This window comes from Misgurnus anguillicaudatus, chromosome 2, assembly GCF_027580225.2.
Source record: "Misgurnus anguillicaudatus chromosome 2, ASM2758022v2, whole genome shotgun sequence".
NCBI lineage: Eukaryota > Metazoa > Chordata > Actinopteri > Cypriniformes > Cobitidae > Misgurnus > Misgurnus anguillicaudatus.
Window position 1 is genome coordinate 29,619,321 of NC_073338.2, and position 16,021 is coordinate 29,635,341.

The 16,021-nt window shown below is 35.6% G+C and overlaps 1 protein-coding gene across 1 annotated transcript; it reads right to left on the reverse strand.

The window, feature by feature from the left end:
• Positions 1–13,178: 13,178 nt before the first annotated feature.
• rwdd3 (RWD domain containing 3) lies at positions 13,179–15,840 on the reverse strand. The gene is made up of 4 exons (XM_055202426.2): positions 15,385–15,840; positions 14,382–14,845; positions 13,627–13,742; positions 13,179–13,531 (listed from the first exon to the last, which is right to left on the reverse strand). Exons 1-4 carry the CDS (start codon positions 15,467–15,469, stop codon positions 13,420–13,422), a joined length of 777 nt encoding a protein of 258 aa, XP_055058401.2. The 5' UTR covers positions 15,470–15,840; the 3' UTR covers positions 13,179–13,419.
• Between the last annotated feature and the right edge of the window lie 181 nt (positions 15,841–16,021).

Here is a 16,021-nt window from a genome sequence, read left to right on the forward strand (position 1 = left end):
GCTCCCTTTCAGCACTGCCCGAAAATTTGGTCCCCTTGGTTACTTTCAATAGCAGGGGACTATTTTCAGGCACTGTGTAATATCATTGCGAAAGTCTTTGATTATTACGCCAGAATGAGAGTATAGTTTCTAGCTATATCGGCCTAGAAAATCACAACTTTTAATTTTCTGTCTGTCTTAGTACACAAGGTAATTACAGAAGAGTAAATTTTTAAGTAGAAAAATATAGAAACTCTTTGGTTCTTTTTGAGTGTGATGGTAATGGTCTAATCAGATTCAATGGATTATGCTAAGCTATGCTAAAAGTGGTAGCGCCAGACCCGGAGAGCAGATGAATGGATTCCAAAACGGTAAAAATCAGACGCTTAACTCTAGAGAATATTTTCAAAAATTATTTTTTATTTCCAACAAGAATTCACTGTAAAAGATTATATAATGAAGTCATGACAACATACAGTATAATGCACAAGGTAGGCCACCATGCCACCACTAAGTTTGTAGTTTTTGCAGTGGAATAGTGACCATATATCATTATTTCTCTTTATTAGAATCCAATAAGAAAAAGCAGGATTTGTTTTATCCTACAATTTGTACTCAGTATTAAAAAGAGTAAAATTATAAGCTTCAATTATAATTATATTAATTAAAGTGTCAAGTGTTTAATGTGAGCTCCCCTTACACTTGAGCAATAGCCGACTAATTTCAATTACGACTAATTTCTAATTCCAGTCTAATGACTTAAGGTCTTCGGTCACTTTAAAAGATGTGCTTAGTGCCAACCAAGAGTAGTCACACAAAATAGTGACTTTTTTGCAGAAGAAGCCATTTTGTTCTGAAAATTGTAGATATTTGTACATTTTTTCAACATATTTTCTGTACACTGTAAAATATTCCTTGTCGCGCTTAAATTTTGAAGTTTAATCGACCTGAATTGAGCACGCACACCCGGCCGGAGCAGTGGACAGCGGCACAGCAACCCCCAGCAGGGAGGAACTGAGAATGCTGCTTCGCTCAAGTTAGCGAAACTAGCTTGTTGCTATTCATCCATTCGCAGTGAATAGTCCTAACGTTACGAAGACTTAATTTTGTATTCATTTGCAATTTTTTTTGCAACGGATAAATTGATAAGCATTGGATACAGTGTGCAAGGTTTGTGTGTGTGACAAATATGTAGCATAACGAATGCGAACAAACGCATATACGAAAATTACAGACTACAGCGTGCAAAGATCTTAAAGGGATAGTTTACTTTAAAATGAAAATTCTGTCATCATTTATTCCTCCTCATGTTGTTCTAAACCTCTATGAATTTCTTTTTTCTGATGAACACAAAAGAAGATATTTTGAGAAATGATGGTAAACACACAGCAGTAAGTGACCACAGACCTCCATAGTAGGAAAAAAATATTTTGGAAGTATTGTGATAAATGACTAAGAAAATGTTTTGATAAATAATGGTGACGGTACCCATTATATTTCATCATATTTTTTTATTCCCACTATGGAAGTCTATAGTCACTATCTGCTGTGTGTTTACCATAATTTCTCAAAATATCTTCTTTTGTGTTCATCAGAAAAAAGAAATTCATACAGGTTTAGAACAACATGAGGACGAGTAAATGATGACAGAATTTTCATTTTAAAGTGAACTATCCCTTCACTAAGTGTTTCAAACAGGGTCAGACTATTTACATCAGGTCAAATACTATCTTATATTTGAGCTTTTTCCAGAATATTCACACAGCCAAACATCCTTTTTGTAAAGTCGACTCTGCAGACTACAAATTGATGCTTTTCAAAGTAAGCTTGTAAGGTCGAAATAGTGACTTTTAAGAAAAAAAAAGCGAGCAGGGCTGTTAGTTATAGCCTGGCTTGAGCAAAATATTTAGTTCACATTTATTTGATGCTTTCATGTGAAGTAACTTGCAGTACACTAATTGCAGAGACAGTCCCTTTGGAGGAACCTAAGGTTACTAGAGGCACAATAGTAATACTTGTAATCACAGTCACCGTTATTTCAGACTGACCCTGATATTAGCAGCCCGGATCTTTAAACCATCACAATGGTTGCAATTTTAAGCCTGCATAAGGAGGTAATGTGTTAGCTTTTTGTTTACTTAATAAAGTAAACTAAAATTGCACCTATTTTTATTATATGAAAGTAAGCAGCTTCACTGTGCTAATAAATTTCCACAAAGCCAGACAGGTTTTTAAAGAGTATATGATGACATAATTTTCATTTTTGTTGGAAAACTATCCCTTTAAAATGAAAATGTGTATTGTATCTCGAAAGCAACAAATGTTGCAATGAAAACATTTCATTTTCAGATAATCATTCAATTACTGTGTTGATTTCTTAAAAGAATTAGGCCAAACAAAATGGATTCGATAGCACATAATGTAAACAAAATGTCTTATGTGAGATAATTGCTGTCATAATTTACCTCGTTCGTACAGTCCTTGAATAAACCAGTCAATCACATGTAGGTTTCTTTTTTTATAGATGGAATTAAATGTAGGGGGCTGTTTGTAAATGATGATTAAAATTTAGGTATGCATCAGTGCTTTAGTCAAACATGTGGTTAACGCCTCCAGACGTCTGTGCTACCTGTTTTCACATTCAAACCCATCTCTCCCAGACGGCCAAAAAACTCCTGAGCACACGACAAAGTGAAAGTGCATCATCTGTTCCTCACTTAGATCATCTGTTATTCAAATCTACATGTGCTCTGTCACCTACAGTATGAGCCAGAGACTCAGGCATTAATGGACGCTGCAGTCTGTCGTGGGATATTCAGTATTCAAATGATGCCGAGGTCATGGGGTCCAACTCATTATGAGTAATGAGAAAAGCACATTTGCATCGCGTGTAAAACATTTGTGTTGCTGTCATTCAACGCATTGGATTTTAGGCCTGTCCGTAAAGGGCCAGCAATAATAAACAGCTGGCAGGTATCTCAGTTATTGCATTGTTGCCGTAATTGCAGCGATATTCCATAATTCAATTATGGAAAGTTAGTTCAGAAAGCCAAGCAAATAAAAACATGGAGGCATTTCAACGATTTACAGGTATATTTCATATGTGGGTCTGGTTGAAAATATGAAAAGGGTGTTTTTTTTTTAAATTTGCCACCTGTGAAATTTAATTTAAGTGAGTCACCTTCATGTGGTATTTGCATTTCATATATTACATGTCTCTACAGGGGAAGGCGGTCTGATTTAGAAAGTCAACAGGTTTAAATTTCAAGGTAATGAACTAAAGTTGAGAATGATAAAAAATAAAACTTAATCTTATTCCATAAAGTAGACTTGCTTCGGTTTTTATGACAATATTAGATTTCCAAATATTTAAGAAAAAAGTCAACCTTGCATCAGAACTTTTTTAATATAATTTTCTTTGACATACCTCCAACAAATGACAAATGTTCAAACAGACCAGTAGAGATTAACAGGGGAGAGTAAATTTTACCTTACACTTGACATGATTTGCCTTAAGTTTTTCAAGGGAATGATTTAATAATAAAAAAGACAAATAATAAGTTAAAAATGTACAATATGGTTGCATTTATTTACATTAATAAGCATTACAGCTACATGTGAGCAATATAATTTTTTAGCATTTATTAAATTTTATTCATTTTAGTTTATGCCACTACAATTGTTCATGTTAGTTTATTGTGCATTAACTAATGTTAATAGTTACAACTTTTGATTTTAAAAATGCATTAGCAAATGCTGAAATTAGGAAAGAAAGACAGCAGGAAAGTATATAAACAAATACCGTCTCAGTGCCTCATTTATCTTCATTTCGGTCTAACACTACAGAATAAACTCATGCAGGTTTAGATCAACATGAGATATGATGACAGAAAATGTAATTCTTGGGTAAACTATCCCTTTAACAAATAGATTGCTAAGGAGATGATGCATTTTTTTGTAGGCAAAAAAAAAGGCGAGTTGCCATTTCAGCACTTCCGGCTCCATCGTCCCGAAGTCAGTGGGTTTTTGAATGGGGTTTGGTTAATCACCCTAAATAAGATCGTGGGTTAAATAAGCCCAAGATATTTTTATGTTTATTCTACAATAGTGATGCATGTCTAAAAATAGATACATTGGTGGGTTGTAGCGGGCCAAATATTTCATAAAAGCAGGTCCCGCTGTTATGAAATATTTGGCCTGCCCCAACCCTTCCCGCACCAATGTATCTATTTTTACACCCCGCCCCCGCAACCATTAAAATAGACATACTAAGCATTTGTAATGTAAATGAAAAGAGGCTTTATTGGATGCAACATACATGTTTTTTTATTTTGTGACCCGCCCCAATCCGCCCCGCAATAAAGTTGCAATTTCATTAATAGCTTGAAAGAGCTCTCGGAAGCTTAGTGGTGATGACGTTGAAGTCGAGTGACCGTGGTTTAGTTCACTTGTAGCTTTACTGTGGGTTTACACCAGATGCGAGTTCAACGATTTGCGCGAGGAGATACGTACAAAGTCAATGCAAAGACGCGATCAGACGTGTCCTCGCGTGGGGCGATGCAAATGACACAATATGGGCGGGGCGTTTGCTGTGAAACACGCGCTATTCACCCCAAACGCGTCTTCGCCCAAGTTGAAAATATTCAACTCGAGCGAAAAATTCGCATGACACAAAGTTAAATCCTGCGAGTAATATAGAGCGAGCAACGCGATGCGATTGCACGCTTGTGTTTGGTGTAAACCCACAGTAAGGTTAGCTTTTAATTTTTTGTAAACACATTTAGACTTCAAAATTCCTAAGCATTGTGTTCATCTGTAAAGAATATCTTGTTGGACAAAACATGAAAGTGTCATACATTTTTGTTAAACACAAAGTTAGATTTTTTTGCGATAATCCAAAAGTTTATGGGAAAATTAATGGGCTTTTTGTTGAGATAAACAGTGTCCAGCTAACATCCGGGTTGGCCTACAAAAAATACGGCGTCCCTGCAGCACTTTATACAATTTAATTGTAAACATCACTCATATTAATTAAACAAAATTGGTTGTTATGATGATAATAAAATAAAACGAAATTTTTAAGGTGCTGTGTAGATTTTAGTGCCATTCAACGATGAGATTGCGCATTGCAACCAACATAGAGAAGCTGCGGTAGCTGCCACAAAACAAACATGTTGTCATCTGAGACAACGTAGTGACGAAACACGCTCTGTAGACAGTTTGTCCATTTAGGGCTACTGTAGAAACATGGTGGTGCAAAATGGCGACTTCCATCTAAGGGCACACTGTATGCGGTGTATGTAGATATAAATCGCTTATAAGGTAATAAAAACATAAGTTAATTTTTTTAACGTCATTATATATTATATTAAAGTTCTGTCAATATATGATCCTAAAATGTACACACTGCACCTTTAAGAAATTTTGCTAATGTTTTGTTTGGTGATGCGATAAATCCAGCCTACAAACAATCTCTGCCAGACAGATACAAATCAAAGTTGCTACATTCTGTGAATGACCCTGGCACAGAAACGAAAAGTAATTGTTTCTGATCGAAATATGTGGTTATTTAAGTTCTGCCTGCGATGCAATTTCAGCATGCCGACAAATCTGAGCATCTCAAAGCGACGAGGTGACACATGTGAAAATGTGCCATTAAGCTGGCAGGTGGCTCAATTATCCTCTTCCCAGCAATTAGGCAGCTCACATCGTCATCTTCAAGGGCATCGGCAAATATGTTTTCTCACTTGTTTTCCAGCACGATGAGTCAGTCGCTGCCAGCATCATTTTCCCCCAATTGTTTCCAAGCCCGATTATGACATTTAACAAAACTACAAACTTCCGGCGTCACCCCTAACAACTTGTGGATCACGGGCCGTCTTTTTGTTTACACCCTGCCGACGGCAAATATCGGACAAAACTGCCTATTTGCACTTGGCAGAAGGAAAATGTTCACACCATCCCCCGCACACCATGCAGATCTAGCAAACAGCAGTTTAGGAGAATGCTGCACTGGTAAACTAAGGCTCATTTTATCTGTCTGATTTAATGATGTGTTATTGTGAGACGTGCGTGCTGACCCCAGAGGGGCCGCGGAGGAGAAGCTCTTCTGCGCTTTGTTTGGAATGGTGTTTGTGATCCAAAAAGATGGATCTAATCAGAACGTGGTGAGATGGTCAGGTGCAGTTATGGCCGTACGCTAGTAGCCAAGCTCTTGAGCACACCAACCGCAATCCTCTAAGCTCTTAAACGCAGCGAGCTGCTGTCGCAGCACATTTGGAAAACCCTCTTGAGATATAGGCATACCGAAATAGCAGCTACTAAATATAAAGTATAAAAAGTTCACGCGATCGAGTGGAAGCCCTCCCGAGTGTGCCGGAGGGAAAATGATCTCAGTCCCAATTGCCCTGTAATTGACTTCATGACCTGATCCTCCTCCGAAGATCTTACTGGCATTGACCTCCAGAGTAATGACAATATTCACCCAGCATGGGTGATGTGTGGCAAGCCACAGGCATCGGATCTGACCATCTGCGCTGTCCAGCAGAGCATCCAGATTCTCATTAGAAGCAGTGAATTCCTTAGGATATCTCCATGGACTGCCAAAAGTCCATTTACTGTCTGATGCACACTGCACAGAGATGTGGAAAGCACTGCAAAACAAACTAGTAAAAAATAGTTGCTACTTAAAACTAACTAACTATTTTACATTTTGACTTAGAATTTTGCTATAGACGGTTTCAGTAGTAACAACATAAGCGCTGTCGCTGTCCGCACATAACTTCCGGTAACTCCGCTAATAATAAATAACAACAAAGTACTTTAAACATAGTTTATTTATATAACAAGCAAAAAAAACAACACACAGATTACCTAGGAAACCAAAACATTTGTTATTTTCGACTAGGAATTTGTTCAAGAGATCAGTTTAGCAACTAGTCAGACCATTAAAAAAACGAAACCGGAAAAAAAGTTCGGATCCAGACGTGTATCACGTGCGTCCGATGAAACTGTCTATAGCTTATAACAGCAATTTGAAATGATTTAATTTGATAAATAACATAAAAACACATGTTTATATATTAAAACATATGGAAATATATATAAATATATATATATGTAGCCCGTCATGTGTGTGGTTCATCATTTTAAAATATGTGTTTGGCGAGTGAACCTATGTGCATAACGTGTTTGGTCAAAATAAGTGCCTGCTGCAGACGCATCTAATGGGTTTATGAACGCGTTTGCCAGATACTCGCATAATCTCATGCGTAATCAGAGTTTACTGTTAAGGGAGTGTCTTGCGTGTATTTTGTGAACGTGAGCGTCTCTTTTATCATAAACGGTTTTGACGCGTGTGCAGCAGGCACCTACCCCGACAAAACACGTGATGCACATGGCTCACATGACACAACAAACGCATACCCTGAAAACGCAAGCAACACACATGACACTCTGAACACTTATTTTGAATTTGCGCCCCTCGGAAATATATATATAGTGATCATGTAACTTTTTTTACAGTCCGGGAGTGACAAAGAAACAACTTTGCATTTACAGTTCAAAAGATCAATAAAGGAGCTATTAAATTTATAAAAATGCGTGTGCTGCTTCCGAAATTGCCTTCCATACTTCCATACTATATATAGTATTCGAAAAACAGTAGGCAAAAAACCGAGGCGGAAGTATTTTTTTTACTTTCTACATAAAAGTTAATTTTCAAGTATTCGTATTTTATCAGTGTTTTTCTTTGGAAAACATACATTCCAAAGCATATTATCATCATTTTTACTCCACTACATTTCATAATTTTCAAGTTTTTGGTTTATATTTAATATTTAAGTACATTAAACATCTAGTTTTTTTACCTTTACTCAAGAAAGTAAAAGTACACAATTTTTATGTAATTAGGTATTAAATCAATTTTAATGTGCAATTTACAGTAAAAGGAATACACAGTATGATTCTATGCTTTAGAGTGTAGTGAACATTTTTTAGTAAAGTAAATTTTTTCCCAAAACAAACACTCTGATAAAGCACAGATACTTGGAAAATTTACTCAAATTACTCAAGTAGTGTCCGCCTCTGGCAAAAGTACCCGATGACCTAATACATTCTGCAAGATTTTGACTTATGCATTCGATGGACACTTTACTGGTAGGGGAGGCGTCATCACATTCAAAAATGTTGGAAAGAGGTAACGCAGCTCTATACAAATGTTAATACATAAGGCAAACAGTTGTTCCTTGTGGTTTAATTGCAACTCATAGGAATGCTTGATTCTGATTGGCCAGTCGTGACATTTGCAGGTTTGTTATGCCCAGATAACAACAGCTCAAAACTAATAACACACGGTAACCCGGATGCTGCAAATCATTTTGACAAGTACAGTTTAATATTATGCAAAATTAAATATAAATATGTCTTTTAATGGCATTATATTTACAAATGATTAAACCAAATAGTGTGTTCATGACATTCAAACATCTTGTCTTATCTTAAAACCGAAAGTAAAACAGATTTTCCTTGCGGAAGGTCTTCATTTGTTAAAAATTCAGCAAATAAATATTTAATGTTCCTTACATTTAATGTGTTGTCCCTATACTAACACACCTTGTGTGTTATTATTCATTGTGCTGCCCACCAGGGTCCTGCGACATTATATCAGAAATGTCTTGTCTGCAAGTGTTCATTTACCACAAAATAGAGTAACACAAGTAACCAACTCATTTAAATTTCACTAATTGTAACTGCGTTACTTGATTTAAAAAAAATACTTTGTTACATGTTAATTGCCGCTAAAAGTAGTGGAATTACAGTAACGGAATTACTTTGTAACCCATTACTCCCATCACTGTTTTTAACACAACTTGTGTTGGCCCTTTCATTTGTTTTAACACGAAATAACGCCTTAAATGGCATGACACACACAATGTGTTAAAAATTAACACATCATTTTTTGCAGTGTAGCTGTGTAAGTGGGATAATGTACAGGCATTTTGTTTTACTTCTTGATTTTATTTTATTTGTTAATATGTTTTATAATTGTTTAAAATATAGCCAAGCTAATATAAAAAATATGCAATAAATAATTATTACAATTGAGGCTATTAATAAAATGTGCTTTGGCGGGCAAGGCAACTTACAGACTCTGTGCGGGCAACCTGCGGGCACCATGTTGGAGACCACTGCATTATACCTTACTTGTTTAACATCATTCAAGTAAATGGCTCACTTGTTGTTATGACGACGTATTTCACGTACATGTAATGTATCAACATGACGGATGTAGTGTCCATTCATACTATATCCATATTAAGACTCATTCTTATGGTCAATTTTTGGCCAAAAGAAGCTGCAATGCAAACAAGGGATTGCCAAAATTTAAAGTCTGCCAACATATGATAAAGTTTATCTGTATGGTACAGCAGCTACAGGTGATGCAGTTTTAAAGTCAGGTTGTTTATGTGCTACTGTTTATATTATAATTACGTCTGTACAGGACTTTGGTTAACACCGTAAAAAAATTTTAAGTGCTCTATAAATAAACTTCGACTTGACTTTGACTTGTCGATAGGACCTTCAGTACTGATGTCCAGCATGACAATAAACCAGGCACTTAACACCTGGCAGCTCCACAGTGGTGACCATTACCACACTATAGTGGCTGTGAGCGGATAAAATTTACTAGACGGAAAAGTAAGGAGAGACCTTTCAATCAAACAAATTAAACGGGAACATTAAACTTACAAAATCTAACAAGCAACTCTAAAGAGTTTTCGATTGAATGAGATTTCACCAAACTGACATGGTTCTTAGTCTAATTTCCTGTCCTCAAGTATAGATGGAGAGATTTCAGGATTTAATTTGAGTCCCTATATGCAGACAGGTGCTTCATAAGGGACATTTGTTTGGAACCCATCTGTGGCTTTCTGCTGCACGGCTTGTCAGACCACTGTGAGTTTCACACACATCACTGGATTAGAGAAGGTTAGCTGTAAATCACAGGAGCGGAGAGGAAAGAGAAATGGGCAGATGGGAGAGAAGGAGAGGCCAAAAATAAAAAAAAATGAGATAACCTGACAGGTACCTTCTGCATGTTTGTCTTAAATGTGCTTGAGTGGTGGTCAGAAATCTCAGTGGCGTTTGTATTTTTAGTCAAGATTTTTTTTATTCGAACTTCTGCATTTTAAAAACAAACCAGCTGTCATTGTGTTTGATGGTTGTTACGCTGAGGAATACCTAAAAATCATGTTTAACGTGTGTACTGCATGCTCAAAAGCACAACGGCACCCTCTGCTGTTCATCCACAACTCACACAACTCCAAACATTTTTAATTGACAATATTAAAAAACAAATCTGAAATAAAACACCTAAGTAAGTCTTAAAGTAAAGATATATTTCAAATATTGATCCAAAACTCGGCTCAAGATAATGAAAGCTATTTTCCAAATCACCATGTTTGGCCTCATTGTGTGTTTATTCTAAACCTAAAACATTTCTTTCGTTTCGTTAACTAACCGCGGGTTTATCTCTCACCTTAAAAACATTCACGGCGCTCCAGTCTAATTAAAAAAGCAGGCTGCATTCACACGCCACATTATTCCAGAGTGTGTCTTTGCATGCAAACAAGCCTCCGCATCTTAGCTATTATGATAATTGGGAATATGAGCTCAATAATGAAGAATCCAAAACTAATGTCAGTTAATGACAAATGTGCACCTCTGCAAGCAGATGGCATCAAAGCATTAACACGAGTCAAAATGATGATCCACGAGAGCCAACCTAATGCACCACAATCAGTTATTATTAAGGAGCATCCAAATGAGTCTTTTCCATGTGAAGATTATAGCTTATGTGTTGCTGTAATTTGTGTCTTTTTTAAACTACAGTTCAATATTTGACATCAGATCATGGGCCTCCTCGGGTCAGAGTTCATGCTTTATTGACGGAGAGAGGTGAGGACGATGGGCCGCGGCGGTTCGTGATTTTTAAGTCATGCTTCTGAATTGATGTGACAGAATTCCATATGGGTACTTTTACCGAGAACAGGAAAAGCAAGGAATAAAAGTTATAGTTTGCTAATAATGTGAATGCTATTCGGCCAATAGGTTTTAAGTTCAACTCACCCTTTGTTCATTTTAATTGGCAATAATTAAAATATTCAACAGGTGAGGGGCCCACAAGGTCGCTGAGCTTGGCCTTGGGTCCTAGGAAAGGTAGAAAAATGCGCTTCTCTTGTGGATCAAAGCCCTGTTTTATACAAGTAAATGCCACTGAGTGGATGACATTTAACAAGCAGTGTTGTTTTGTAAGAACATGTCAGGGAAAAGGTCAGGCAAGGTGAATTTATAGTTCAGAGTGGATCATTGTAAAGGGCGAGGAGGTGATTTTCATTAAGCCTTGTTAATTACATTTAAAAAGCGTAATTTCATGTCAATTGCTCCTATACCCTCTTAGGCAGCATAGTGGTTTTAAGAAAAATATGTGATGACAGCGAGCCATTTACTCATAACATTTCTGTGTGTGGGTGTATAGACCGTAAAAAAAGTTGCTTTATACTTTTTATCTAATTACAGATGATTTTTAAAAACTAAAACTCTTAATTACCTGTTAAAAGTAATTAGAAATGAAAGGATGGCTTTTAATTTGTTTGACGTACAAAGCCTACCTTTTAGGTCAGCGAGTGTGATTCAGATTCAATTTACAAGATTTATTTAAAGCACATCTTCACACCATCGAAACGCTTTCAAACTAAGATTTACTTTGTGTTAACTGTATTAAAGAAAAACTCTATTCTAAACATTAAGTAATGAGGGAAACTTTGTACTTCAATTGAAGAGGAGATAAGATTATTGATTTTGCCTTAAATGAACCGATTCTCTGATGAACTATAGCTTGTGTTTGCCCCCTAGAGTTTAAACACTGTTATTACAATAAGTGATGCCTTTGTATTGCAATCTCTATGAACCCAACAACGACTGAGGGTCTGTGAAACAAACTGGTACCACCCTGATAGGTTATATATTTATATTTTGTCAACTGCACCTAAACCTGGTTTTATAACTTAGAACAAACTGCATATTAAGCTCAATAAAAAAAAAAAGTTTGAACGTTTTAACTACAACTTGGTCAGAATAACATATAAGTTTGTATTTTACATTTTAACTCGAAGTCTTTTTACAGTTTCATTCAACAAGCATGTTGTGTATGTTCGATCTGAGATTTATATTCAGTCACTATTAATCGTGATTAATCGCACACAAAATTAAAGTTTGTTTTTGCATAATATTTGTGTGTGCACTGTGTGTAATTATTTTGTATATATAAATACACACACATGCATGTATGTATTTAAGAAAGATTTAAATTTATATATTTTTATTTACATTTTAATATATTTGATTATATATAAATAAATAAAAATTAGTGCTGAACAAAGATTAAGCGCGATTAATCGCACACAAAATTAAAGTTTGTTTTTGCATAATATTTGTGTGTGCACTGTGTGTAATTATTTTGTATATATAAATACACACACATGCATGTATGTATTTAAGAAAGATTTAAATGTATATCTTTTTATTAATTATGATATATTTGATTATATATTATACCACGAGTCTGTTGAATGCTGCATTCTGATTGGCTGAGAAATGTTCTATGGGTGTTGATTATTTTTCTGTAAACCGCACACCTATCTTTTCAAATGTCTTAAAAATAGGCACCAGAGCAATGTTTGTGGTAACGTGGTATAAGCGGAATAACTGACTCCGGTCCTTCGCGTCGTGCCGCATTACCACCTTGGTGTGCATTATTTTCTTATAATTCAATGGCCCGTCGTCAATTATTCCTTACTAAATAAATAAAAATTAGTGCCGGGCAAAGATTAAGCGTGATTAATCACACACAAAATTAAAGTTTGTTTTTGCATAATATTTGTGTGTGCACTGTGTGTAATTATTTTGTATATATAAATACAAACACATGCATGTATGTATTTAAGAAACATTTAAATGTATATATTTTTTTATTTAAATTTTGCTATATTTTATTATATATAAATAAATAAAAATTAGTGCTGGGCAAAGATTAAGCGCGATTAATCGTATACAAAATAAAAGTGTTTCTTTGCATAATATATGTGTGTGTGTAATTATTATGTTTAACCACACACACACACACACATAAATACATATATACATACATGCATGCATGCATACATACAAATATGTTATGCAAAAACAAACTTTTATTTTGTATGCGATTAATCGGGATCCATCTTCGACAGCCCTATCAGTCACACAGTACCACTGTTTTGAGTGTACATCACGAAGTATACCTTACATTATAAGAACCGAAGAAAACAGCATGCTGGGAATCCACCAGTCAAAAACCACCCAGTGTAGAGAGTTTGTGTTACATGCAGCTGGGCCATGCTAGATCAGTGACGGCACAAACTGATTGTAAAGCTCAGTTAAACCGAGAAGGTTAAATTCCACCTTGAGGTCATCAAGTGATAAAATGTCTTTTACTTCAAATGTTGATATTCTGTAAAAAAAAGACACAATGTACAGTGGAGTATTTATTATATATTATATATCATAATATATCAAGAAGTGCATGCAGTGCATCCTGGGCCTTACATAATCTTCTCCTCTGTTTGTGGGGTCTCACAAAGGACACTCATCATCTTCTCTTTACAGCGTTTCCCTGATGAATCAACGTCAACTTTCACAGTCTTCTGAAGGTGGATGTATTCCTGTAGATACAGTAGTCAGATTTAGCATATATTCTTGCATCTTAAGAATGCATGCATTAAAATAATGACAGTGCTTGGGATTTAAATACAATTTAAACTCTACCTGAAAGGTGAAATAAAAAAGTTTACCAAGTGTGCTATAATGTTGCAAGCGGGAAATAGCAATAAAACATGCAATTCTAAAACATTATAAACTAAGTATTTCCAAAACACTAGTGGGCCGCTTTATGGGGCGGTTTCCCGGACAGGGATTAGATTAGTTCTAGACTAAAATAAATTTAAGAGCTGTCCAAACTGAAAACAGCTTGCACTGACATATCTAAAAATACATCAGTGCCCTTTGTTTTGCCTGAAAATGCACATATGTTTTTAGAAAAGCATGTTTGTTAAAACTAGTTATATTTCCCAATTAAACTAAGGCCTAGTCCTGGTTTAAGATATTCCCTGTCCGGGAAACCAGCACTGTAAGTATAGCATGGATTTCATTTGTAAACTGTTGTTCAACTAGCAAAGTATGGAACTAGCAACTAAAGGTCATGGGTTCGATCCTGTGAAAGAAATCGCTTTGGATCTAAGATCTAATCAATAAATAAAATGCATTTTAATCCAATGATTGTGTATCTCAATGTATAGTCATACTTTAATATTTTCCTTTGTTCCTTGCAGCAGAATCAATATGAGCTTTCCCATAAAAAGTCTACCAGTGAGACACAAATCTGAGGTCCATTTTTCAATCAGTCTGATGTATTTTGCTTTGGATCTCATATGGTCCAAATGTAGTAAAGCCGTCCAGATTTCTTCTTTCATTTCTGGTATGATCTCAGCTGAATGGCAGTTAGTTGTTTTGATTAAGTCAGAGAAGTTTTCCTGAAGCCACACAATTAAGCCATGGACCATGGGCTCTGCTGGAAGTGACCGGGCTTTGTCCAGTAAACGGTTTCTCAGCTCATGGCACTGTTTCCTCGATAAATGGCTGGAACTGATGCTGATATCTGGAGGATTGTTGGGGTAGTCAGGTGAGATGTGAAATACCAAGCTTAGTGGAGTTTTCTCGTTGTTCCTCTCTATCAGTGTTTGTATGCGGCACACCAGTCCCGTCTCAGCTGCATTTAAAAATTTTAAATGTTTTAATAACATACCACAATTTATTCAAAATGCACTGCCTTATTATGCAAAATTATTGCATATTTTATTTAAAATATTATGCAATATTAAAATTTCCCTTAAGAAACAACAAAATCTACACTGCAAAAAATGACTTTCTAACTAAGTATTTTTGTCTCTTTTTCAGTAGAAATATCTCATCCCATTAGCAGATATTTTTGCTTGTTTTAACCACAAATTCACTTAAATTGTATATTTTTGTCTAAAAACTAGACTTATTTTCTTAGGTCATTTTGCTCATCAAGAAAAAGCATTTTAATTTAAGAATTTTTAAATATTCTTACTAAAAACAAGACTAAAATACTTTTTTTGCAGTGAAGATTCAGTTTAATTAATTCAGTCAAACAGAATCTTTCATGTTAAGTCTACCCTGGAAACACCATCGATTAATTGTTGACACATTGCAAAAACTTTTGTCACGATTTAATCCTACAATGAATCCAAGCACAACTAAACACAATGGGGCAGTAAACCTCACCTGACTCTTCTAACAGCTCGAATTCATCAAGTCCGCAGTATATGGCTGATAAAACGGACATTTCGTCAGACGCCTCTTGTGACATTTTTGTAAAACGCGATGTTTGTGTTTACTTCATTAGTCTGCACTTACGATTCAAATGCACATTTCTTTCATTCGCATGTAGGTAGGTTTGTTTATGTACTACACAATTACTTTCCGGGTAGAAATACTCTTAAAAAAACGTTCCGACCGCGTGTAATGTTGTGCTGTATATAATTATTTTCTACAAAGGTATTCACAGATAAAATGACATACATTTCTTTGATGAACAAAAAACTAAAAATAGCCCAAGCTGGCTGGCTTTAGCTAAAAGTAGCTTGTTAAAAATCTGTCATCTTGGTTTTCCACCTTGACCAGTTGAAATAGTGGCCAAAACCAGTCGGAAAAAGATTGCTTTATCAACTTCCCCAGTTAGAAAACTGTCATGTCATTTTCAATTTTTTCAGCAGGGTTGTAAATAAAAACTTATATTAGTGTGAATTGCCATAATTAATTTCTGTGACTACAAACACTTGACCATAGGTGTCCCACATTATGCAGTGTTCCACTTTAGGGAAATTCACCCCAAGTAGGACACTCATGCTTAAAGGCGGGG